The following is an 11,629-nucleotide window of genomic DNA, read 5'->3' on the forward strand; positions in this document are numbered from 1 at the left end:
TGATTAAATACAGAAAAAATATCCCGAAAATCAGTTTAAAAAAAGAAGTTTTAAAATGTTTTTAGTTTAATCCCAGTTTTAGTGCCTTTGTACTGAACTGTTTTCGCCAATTGCAAAACAGATTTTAAAGTTTCACTGCCATATGTCTTTCTGTATCTACAGGATTTAACATGCCCATGTCATTACATGCACAAACTGGTATAGAGATTACTATAAAGCTCAAAATCTACCGCCATGTTTGGTTATTAGTTGCGGATGTTACTGGATAGACGAGTCACTGCAACGCTTCCTATATTGACTTCCTTAAACTGGTGAGAACAGCTTATGGTCGAATGAGAAATTAACCAAAACCAAAAATGCTTCAGAATAAATAGAAAAAGTTTTCGCGTTAATCGCATGGAAAGAGTTGTTCGTTTCTGAAAGTTAGTTCGTTTCTGAAAGTGAGAACAGCGATTGCATTGTCAAACAATTAATACATTATCAAAAAATATAAGAGAAATCTGATCTTTTAAAATTTGCTGGTTACTATACAGAACTTGGTTTTCGGAAATTGTGTGTCAAAATGGACGACTTTGTCAAAAATGATTCATTCGATAGTAATGACGTCACATGTGGAATTAAGCTATATGGTTGCAGTGGTTCAAAACAAAGGTGATTAAATTTTCTATAAAAGCTTTTATTCAATTTTATTGGCGTGATTGTTAATTTAACCTAAAAATGAACAAGTACGTGTTTTTTAATGCAAAATATCTTTTTTTTAAATTAGTTAAATGCTTCAGTAGTGTTTTGCGTTAGACGTAATAATGTTGGCGTCAACAGACATGACTACCGTTGAGGCGTTTTAAAGCACTGAAAGCTTAAAATTAATTTAGGTTAAAGATTAGACAGCTTCAACGTTTTGCAACACCACAATGCGCGTTGGCTTTGCTAGTTTTGCCAGGATTCTTCCAGGGTTTTGTTCTTAATGGAATGACAAACACAATCATAACAACAATAGAGAAAAGGTTAGTAGAATTCGCTTTATCGTGGCTATTATTTGCATGCTAGCATTACGACCGTCGCATTTTTCTGCCTTGTTAGGGACTTTGTAAGTTTTAAATCCAAGTTTGACGGCTGATTATAGTTATAGATATTTGCAAAAAGCAAATTCTTTGATTTTAAAACAGCCTTCCTATTCAGGATATTACTAAAAAAATGGTTTTAACGTGAAGCATTAGAGTAATTCTGAAATCATTTAAGACCCAGTCAAGTCATGTGTAAAATAATAACTCAATTCAAACACAACACAAACGCAACATATGGCAGGCAATTGTTTTGTTCAAAAAATTAGATATTAGAAACCAATTCTATAAAATAAATGCTTAGGGAAACACTTCATTTTAACCCAAGTCATTTCTTTAACTTAAGTCAAGTTTAGTAGTTTTGCCCAAAATACTTAAGTGGCATGGTGTATAGTCTGTGTGTTCACATTAGAAGTTAAACCTCGCGACCAATCTTGACAGGTTCGGTCTACAGAGCGCCCAATCTGGAACGATGGCGAGTTGCTACGACGCCGCTTCGCTAATAGGTGTTACCTTTGTGACGTGTATGGGCTCCAGAGCGCACAAACCCGTATGGATTGGTTGGGGAATCATGTTGGTGGGTATAGGATGCCTTGTATTTTCCCTTCCACACTTTGCGGCCCCACCTTATCGTGGACCGACTACTACCTTCAACTCTAGCGAGCTCTGCTCTTCGGAGAACACCTCGAATCGTGGCGACGTGTCCTTGCAGCATTTCAGGTGGGCAACACAATTATTTTGTGGATCAGATTAAAGTTAAAATTTGCAGCTAAAATTAGGATTTACTTTATTGCGGTTAAGCTTTGAAACAATAAGTTGTCTATTTTTATTCGTATTCGCAAAATTTACCCGATATATCGTTTTTTCTCAGTTAGTTATTAAAGGCAACATGAGTGAGAACACATTAAAATAAAATAATAAAGTTATGTAGAAATGGGTTTGAATACAGGGAAAGCGGATAATATTTAGTTTAAATAAATGATTTAAGTACATTTTAATTTCGCTCTTGGATTAAAGTTTGATAAAATGTTGTTCAGGTATATATTTCAAATCATCGCTTTGATTTGAACAAATTCAGCAAAATGTTCATTTTAAAGGGTAAAACTTTTGACTTATTCTATCTAGTGGTATATTGGGTAAAAAAGCCTTTAACCCAATAATGTATGGAATTTTGTGTTGTTTTTCAGGTTCGTGTTCTTTTTGGGAACCTCGCTAATGGGGCTTGGCACCGCGCCAATGCAATGTTTCGGAATGACCTACCTCGATGAGAATGTACGCCAAAAGGTGTCGTCTATTTATCACGGTGAGCTTTCAAACATCGTGGTTTCATTGCCATTAACAATTTACATATTCCTCTTTACTCTTGTAGGTATTTATTTTTCTTTCGCCTATGCACTAGGACCGTCTGCCGGATACTTAATTGCCGGATTGCTGCTAAAAATTCCAACAAACATTGACCAGAGGTAAGAAATTATTTAAAATATTTAGTTGGTAGTAAGTAAAACTATATATTTTTTTCGCGGCACACTACGCTCCTTATTTGGCCTTATAGTGTTTCCTGCCTAGTTCTCTGCCAAAGACTATACATAACACATAGTGGTCTAGTTAGTTACTTTCGTTATAGTTCGTGCTTATTCCGAATCAATACATAATGACCTGAGCGTGGTCATATACCGTGACGTGAGTAATACTGTATAGCTTGTTAACACTACAGGTCTTAATTTTTTTACAGCGCTATTCAGCTTATATTATGATAACTAAAGTTTACTCTTTTAACAAATATTTTTAACACTATTTTTAGGTATTTGGCATTTCATACTGGGATGGTAGCTTTCGAAGGAAGTGAAAGCGACATTGGGGCCTGGTGGATTGGATACCTAGGGTGCGGGGCTTGCTTACTTATATTGACCGGTAATTGTTGACCAATGAATTACTGCACTACAATATGCTTCTATTAATCGTAGCGAATTTAATTTTATTTTGGCTTTATTTTACATATATTTTTTGGGTGAAAAGATAAACACCAACCCGGAAAAAAATCGCTTTGAAAGGAGTTGTGTAAATGAGTTACAAGCAGGCTGAGGAGTCGGTTAAAATAGCTCGGGTGCGATTCGCAAGTTCCGAGTTGGAATCCGATCTCGTCGAGTCCTTGATCTGGCCCCGACTGTACAGCCATTATCACACCCATTTTGTAACTAAATGCAGGTGGATATCCAGCAATCCATTCGTAAGGGTGTCATATAATTCACCCACTCAAAATTTACTTCACCTTTATAATTTACTGATGGGCCTTACAGTTTTGAAATTTGGTACAGCGCATGCGCACGTCGGATTCGGGACTCGGACAGTCTTACGTGGTCTTACCCGAGTCCCGAGTCCGACTCCAGAAAAACAAAGCGAATCTTTTCCTCTTCTATTTCTTGCCTTGGGTAGCTATCCGATTCGATGTTATCGGGCCTCAATAGTTACAAGCAACTGTAAAACTATACAAGATAAAAATTAGCAAATGTACGCTTTGTACACCTTTTGGCGGTGGTAAGATTATTCAACCCGAGCTTATTTTAACTGTATAATATTTAGAAATAACGAGGTTCAAACAGGGTTTTGAAAATGTCATTTTCAATGCATTGCAAATATGCCGGGGGTATTCTGGCAATCGAGCAATCGCCTGTTTAACAAAAGATGGTAGAAATAAGAAGCTCAAAACTAGTAATATTTTAAACGCACGTTGTTTACCTCTTATTCACAACACTTGGCGATACACTTTCACTAACCTATTATACGTTGTAAAGCCCCTTTGCTGCTTTTGCCGAAATCTTTGCCCGGTACAACAGAGGTGCGAAAAAATCGAGGGAAAGAAGTTTACCACTCGCAGGCTAAAGTACTGACAACGAAGCGCGAGAAAAATGCGAACAAGACAAGGTAAGCTATGCAATGGAGTTTCATATGTAACTTAGAATTCTCGCTTCCTGGTATTGGATGTTATTATACTATATTGCTGTTTGTATATGGACATGCTGTACAACCAATGTTTTAAAGTCTAGGTTTGTAATATGTAGAATGAAACATTTTGTACCACGTTCTAAAATCTTTTGAGATAGTGTGCCCGTTTTCAATGGAACAGCTCGACAATTCGTTTTTTATTAAAAAATAAATACTTTCAGATTTCCGGAACGCTTAAAGAAGTATTCGGCACTATACTGCAACGCTCCTTATATTCTTATTGCTGTTGCGACATCGCTGGATTTTGGACTTGTAGCCGGATTTGCAGTTTTCACTCCTAAATACATCGAAAATATTTACTCGCTGTCGGCAACTCAAGCAGGAATATATTTCGGTTAGCACTCAACATTATTGTTCCTTTCACATCACAATATGGGCAAAGTTTGTTTTGGTAACTGTGGAATGCCTTACTCTATATTCTATTGAACGTTAAATACAGCATTAAAAATATTAATATTAGCTATGCGACGCTTTGTTTTTATAAAGGATAAACAAATATCTTGTATATCGGTTCTATCGCAAATGTCAAGCATCTTGTAAAAAAATATGATCTTTACTTGCATTCATTAAGCCGGAACAAGAAATCTTGGTAATGAACTACTTTTGATTGACAGGCATTGTTGCCATTGGAGGAGCTTCGATAGGAACGTCACTTGGAGGCGTTGTTGTGACGAAGGCTAACCTTAAGGTGCCTGGAATGATGAAGTTGTTACTGCTTAGCACTGTGATAGCTTTTTTGCTCAGCGCATCGTTCTTTTTTAACTGCAACGAGCAAGGTACCATGTTTCATATAGGGCGTTGGCTACGACAGTAAAGGCTGTTTTATATTCGTAATCAATCATGCAATTTCACAGATGACAAAAATACTTGATCCCATTCGAATGTATTCCCCTTTTCTCACCAACTCAGACGTTTATTTTATTTTGTTTCCGGGTTAATATAACATAAACGTTTCCTCTATGTAGTGTTCGCTGGTGGCAATGCACCGTACACCCATGGACTGGCCAACTCCACTTCGTTAGTCGCCACCTGCAACATGAACTGTGGCTGCTCAACCGACAGCTATCAACCCGTGTGTGGTTCTGATAACATTACTTACTTTTCGCCCTGCTTTGCTGGATGTCAGTTTTCAACTAACAAAGTAAGTATAGTAGCAGAGGTCTGTAAAACGCATCTATTTTGGACTGAATTTGGTCGAAGATTAAGCTTTGGTGTTCTTTGTAATACCCAGGAAAGCGACCCTTAAGTTTAGCTAATTGAATGCGAGTATCAGTGTGTTAGTAAATATAAGATTCTGGTAGGTGTTATCGCAAGCCTTGTTAAAACATACGTGATGGCAAGCTGAATTGTTTACTCGTTATGTTCTTTATCAGTTAAAATGTTAACTAAGACAGCATCTTAATTTATACAATTAACAAGTAAAACATGAATAGTTTGCATTTCTAATAAACACTAACAAAATTTTCTGGTATGTTTATATTGTTTTCGCGATTTCGTTGGTTAAGGAATACTTCAACTGCACCTGCGTCTCAATCAACGGAGGCCAAGACTCCCTAGCAAAGCTAGGAAAGTGTGCTGATATCCAATGCGAAAACCTCGTTCCGTTTCTCACGTTTTTCTTTCTGATGATGTTCTTTACGTTTTTATGCTGGACTCCAAATGTACAGGTAACGTATGTGACATGCTGCCATATGGGCTAACTAGTTGTTAACAGTTAACACTCTTCATAAGAATGACACATTTACTAATAATGCTAAATTAGCAACGAATACCTTTATATAAAAACAACAACTGAAACAAGTCCTAAAACAGTTTTGAAGCAGCATTGTAATTAATTCTAGAACCCCGTGGGCCGGATGGGCCAGTTAAATCATCCGGCCTGTTTAAGTTTTGGCTGTTTGAGTTTTTGATTGAGACTAGCGATTTGTGAGACGCTTCTCACTCTCAGACCAAAGGCCTGCGCATAAAGGCTTTTTTTGTGATTTTTTTCGCGGTTTTAGTCCGTCTTTTATGATAAACATCAACAAGAGTAATAAGGAATATTAACATATTTAAATGTGCAACATCTCCTTGTAAATCAACAGATTCACTAATTTTAACCACACATACGCATTTTTTCGCGCTTTGCGCGTCGCCAGCTATTTAAGTAGGCTATACAATTTGACCCTATTTTAATAGCATGAACATTTAGGTTTGTCCCTGATGAAGAGTTACTACATTAAAATGCTTAAAAGGCACACTTTTTATATTAAAATTGTTAGTGGAAATTAATTACGGCCCGCCGAGAACTTCTTGAGTTTGGCTTGGCCCGCGACCAGAAAAAGGTTGGCGACCTCTGCTTTAAGACAAAACCCGAGAGCACACAAACCCATCTGACTAAAACACACAGGCCTTTATCTCTCAATAAACCAGTCCAATTATTAATAAAAGTTTTCTAATACACCCAAATATTGTTTTAAGGTGGTGCTACGAATCGTTCCATTCAGTTATCGGTCAATCGCTCTAGGTGTTCAGGTACATGTGAAATAATTTTTTTGTGGTTATTTTAGTATACGTGTTGACAAGTTGGCAGAATGTAAATACAACGTTTATTTTGAACTACCGATAAGCCCTAATTTTAACGATAGCAACTGTTTCGCAATAAAAACGTAAAGGCAGTAAAGCAAAACCCGTCTATATAAACACAACTTAAGGGAGTAAAACGAATATTGAAATTATTTAAAGAATACATTTTATTTTATTCAGGTGTTGCTACTCCGTTTGCTAGGTGGAATTCCGTTTCCGATGATTTTCGGCAAAACCATGGATTTGGCGTGCCTTGTGTGGAGTTCCGAAAACGGGGAAATCGCATCTTGCAGAAAATATGCTAATAACAAAATGACGCTCTATCTATACCTCATTATTGTTGTAAATAAGGTAACGTTTTATTTGATTCGTTAGTTGCAAAGTTAGTTAGTTGTTGTAGGAATAACGCGACACTGTACTGACTGTAGTATATGCATATGGCATATATTTTTACCTTTTATTTAACCCATACCGGTAATTGTGAGTACATCTCCAGATGATTTTGTAATTGAAAAATGTCAGGAACAATTTTTTCACAGTTATCATTTTACACTTGTTTTTCTTTTATATAACATATTAAACAATTATAGGGACTTCAGTGAAAGTTGACTTTAGGAAAAGTAATAAACTTATTTTTTACAGGTGTTTTCTTTGACGTGTTATGGCCTTGCAATTTTTGTTTATCAGCGACGAAAATCAAAATCAAACCCGAAGCATCCCACTGTACCAACAACAGCATAACATAGTAAATCCTTTAGTGTTTTACTAGGATGTCATTGCCGCTAAACAAGTTCTCCTAACTATATTTTGCGATCTTGTTTCAGTACAGTTTTTGTGGAATACAACTATACTGTGTTTTATAATTGATAGATGTTAGGTTCAAAATTGGTTTGCCTAAAGAAAAAAAAATGTATACGGGACGTGTTGCCACTCGCTGTGGTGAAATAAATAAACCAATCTAACATCTAATTTTGTGACAAATTGTAACTGATATAGAGGTGATTATTACAACTAATAATACCTAAATATCCAAATACAACGTATTGTGGCCATTATATATATGTGTTTAAATCAAAAGTTGTGTCATGTAGAAAATATACATTGAACATTAATTTGACTAAACATATAGGCCTATACCCGGACTTTTTGTAAATACAATTTTTGCTAAATTATTCTAGGTAAATGACAAACATTATATCGAATAAAATATAATGTACACTATTTCTGCGAATCTTACTTCCTATAACATGCAATTTGGGTTAATCCACTTTTTCGTTTGTTAGAATCTGTCACGTCTTTGAAGTAGGCTACGGCAATTAGGTAATACCCAAATCTATCTTGAAAGAATGTTTTTGTGCTCCACGTTTGATTGTGGTTTCTGCGCACAAACCAGCTGTAAAGTCACAAAACTTGTTTTCCCAAAATATTTTATTATTTTGAGAAGCGCAATAATTATTCTATGTGCTCAATGTGTCATCTTCACTTGTTGACTATTTTATTCAATCAACCCAACTTTTTCACGCTTCGCACTGTTACACTCGAATTTGTAAACTATAGATTGCTCGCAAACTGCTGTTTATTTTAATTACCTGTTTTATTAGGTTGTGGGTTATTGTTAGGCGGGCCTATTGTTTACCGTGCACACCGGTTGAAGAACACTGGTCTACGTTTTTTAATTGGTTAACCGTTTACTATTATAAGATTTTGGTTGATGCTATAAATTACAATGCCTAATCTGCTTAAGGAAATGTATGCCAACAGAGCACCATGCAAAAATTTCGGGGCGCATTACGTAATTTGACATTTAAAAATTGAAAAGCAGAATCCGAGCATTGAATAAAACATGTACTTTTGTATTAGAGCTAAAGAGTTTCCGTTTATTTAACTAAATAATTGTCCTATAACTTTTGCAATTTTATGGACAATGCTAACACTATCTTCTGATATTTATTTTAATTGTTCATAATTCTGCGTAGTGAAGGACAACAATTGCCACGCTGTGCATGATGATACTTTGGCTTCATTAAACCTTACATTAATTATAAGTGTCTCCTTAAGGATATACCAAAAACAATTAGGCTGAAAAACAAGACAAAGTTTAGAACGCGGCAAATTCGGTACCTATTTTCTTACGATCATCTGAAAATATGTGTGTAGATTTACAGAACATAGGAGCCATGGACAGTAATGTAATAATAGTCAATTTAGACGTAGCCTAATATAGGATAAGTCGCGTCCTTACCCAAAAGGTCATAATCTATGAATTGCGTTGCTGCTGTACATTTAATTTCGTTAACTGGTGGTAAATATCTACAACATCCGGACTATAGTTGTTATATAAGTTGGATCTTTGCAAGTCGTTATATAAGTTAAATCTCTGCAATTTCGGCTAAGGTCGTTTACTTAAGAGTAGCCTATTAGTGCTCAACTGTGCAAATTACTCGTAGCGATTCGAGCCTTGGTAGAACATTAGCATGCATGTATTTTAAAATACTCTATTTTAGGACAAAGTACCCGTGTGAATAAACTGGAAAAGCTTCCGGTCAACTTTTCGTGACCGTGTGAATGACACAAATTTGCAAGATTCCGATGCACTGATTCTACAGGAAGTTTCTTCCGGCGAGAATCATCACAGTGTTGTTATATTTTATTGTATATACTCAGAGATGTAGCAGCAGAATTCAGTAACAGTATCGCTGACAGAAAGTCGGACAACAAAATTTTCTGCCAAACTTTGATTTATTAAAACAGCAGGTTTTATTCAATAAGATCAAAAGGGAAAGCAGGCAATTCAGATACCTTTGAAAAATTTAGGTTTTGACATATAGTACAAGCGTTAGATTTAAATTTTAGCTATTTATTTATTTTTTTATTATTTGTTGTTTAATCTGAACTGCAAACTAATCTAATAGAGTTTCGTATTTAAATATATATATAAGAGACGAAATCAAGGTTTCAGAATAGTAATTTCTCAAAATTCACCTATTTAAACCAATTTGCGTTTTTGCGCGGATTAATAACATAGCTTTTGTATTGAAAATAACACACCTCCAGCCTGATAATCCCAACCTAAAACATACGGAACGAATTAGTTGGCGTTCTTAGATTACTTTGTTTGGGCGTCATGTTTGGAATAACTTTAAGACGTCATCTCAAACAATAATGATTTCATTCCCCCTTTCAAACAAACATCCTGGATCTGCCCATGTGTGCAGCATTAGTAATTGGTCATGGCATGGTTTTTCCTGCAGAATTGTTTTTACAACATCAAAATAATAGCTAAACAACATAATCAACACAATGCAACGACGTTTTACAGTAATTGTTATCACGGCACTGATTGGCTGTGCAGTATGTGGGGAAAATAACAAAAGTAAGTCTAAAAATATATCTTGTTTTAATTTAAATATATCTTATTAATTGTACTTAATAATTTGATTATAATTTGTTTCGTTGACACACACATTTTATTTGTATTGGTATTGACTCTTCTCTTTCTTGTAACATTTCCAGAAAAAAAAAATATGGTCTACCAACTGAAATCCTAGATATTCGAAGCAAGTCCCCAAATACTACTCGAAATGTGAATATGATACAGTGGTATTGCTTTGATACATTTTTTACACATTTGCAGAACAGCGTGCGATGTCATGCTTTAACGGCTGCTTAAATGACGGAGCAGGTCTACAGTCAAATCAGATGGTACAATTCATTAAAGGTTCAGAGAAACCCTGCAGGGAATGCGTACACCACATGTGCTACAAAGGTGTGGTAATGAACAGAATCAACAGCTAGTTTTTTTAGTTCATAACAGGAAAATTGAATTTAAATTTAAAAATTTACTAAACTAAAAATCTAGCGGAATTTGTTTTCATTTAATTAGGTGGCATATTCTTATTCTGTTTTACTTTATATGAAACGGAACAATTATGACACATAATAATTTTTCAATTGATAAGTTTTAAAATAAACAATCATGTCTACTTACCTTATTTTACCAAAAATGAATGAATCGCTATGGCGTTGTACGTATTTGCATTTGATAAGCGTTGGGTCGCTTAAATATCAGAAAGTCGTAATTCATTTTTGTGAGTAAATCAATATTATAATAGCGTATTTTTTTTAATTTCGAGCAACTAAATATCCAATAAGTTGCAAAACTTGTACATAACTAATGATTTACATATATTTTAAGGCAAAGAGGTGCAGCTGGCGCAATGTCACTTGGCCCTGTACGAATGCAAGTCCCAATGTGCATCATCTGTCTTTGGTGGAAGTGCTTACAAGACTTTGTGGTCTTGCTACAAGTGTTACCAACAGTGCATGGGGTCTGAAATATAAACCAAGAAAATTAACTACTGTCGGTCGCATTGAAATATGAAACCAATTATACATGCTTTACTTGTATACGTATTTATAATTTTGTCGAGTGGTAATAAACTAATCAACCTATTAGATTACTTTGAATGGCTTCAAGTTAGGTTAAAAACTTTCTTCTTCATATACTAGGACGATTACTAGTAGATGTATGATGCTGATCTACCGGTGCATGACGGCAGGGGTTTAAGCTGGCGGCCCACGAGACTTTTTTAACACTTTTTTCGGCAAGTGTTTTTTGCACGACCTGTTCTGAAAAAGCTGTATCCGTTTTATATTTGTTCACCAAAACCCGAATTTTCAACACTTTAATCATCCTCCTGTAGTTACCACACTATTGTATGCATTGCCAATTAATTAACTATGCTTGACCAGCTGGTGGATTTGCTGCTTTATGACATATGTTCGAAAGTAGGCTAAATATGTTCAAAAAATGTCGGGGCCTGTGGAGCAAGTGAACGTCATTTTATTTCAAACGTTTTCCTAAATAGTGCTATTTTCCATTGAAAACATTTATGCGGGTGCTTATGTTACTCTATACCAAGAGTGCTCAACTTTTTCTAGTCGCGGATCAAAAGCAAACTAAAATAAGTCTCCGCGGGCCGATATATGTTAACAGTGTA

General features: G+C 35.4%; 1 protein-coding gene across 1 annotated transcript; it reads left to right on the top strand.

Annotated features, from left to right (window-relative positions):
- Window positions 1–1,533: 1,533 nt before the first annotated feature.
- LOC146140028 (solute carrier organic anion transporter family member 4A1-like) lies at window positions 1,534–10,970 on the top strand. Its single transcript, XM_083392593.1, has 7 exons — window positions 1,534–1,781; window positions 2,249–2,364; window positions 2,431–2,524; window positions 2,863–2,972; window positions 4,679–4,840; window positions 5,030–5,185; window positions 10,825–10,970. Exons 1-7 carry the CDS (start codon window positions 1,534–1,536, stop codon window positions 10,968–10,970), a joined length of 1,032 nt encoding a protein of 343 aa, XP_083248719.1.
- The last annotated feature ends 659 nt before the right edge of the window (window positions 10,971–11,629 follow it).

The sequence above is a fragment of the Ascidiella aspersa genome, chromosome 6 (genome assembly GCF_963924565.1).
Source record: "Ascidiella aspersa chromosome 6, kaAscAspe10.2, whole genome shotgun sequence".
NCBI lineage: Eukaryota > Metazoa > Chordata > Ascidiacea > Phlebobranchia > Ascidiidae > Ascidiella > Ascidiella aspersa.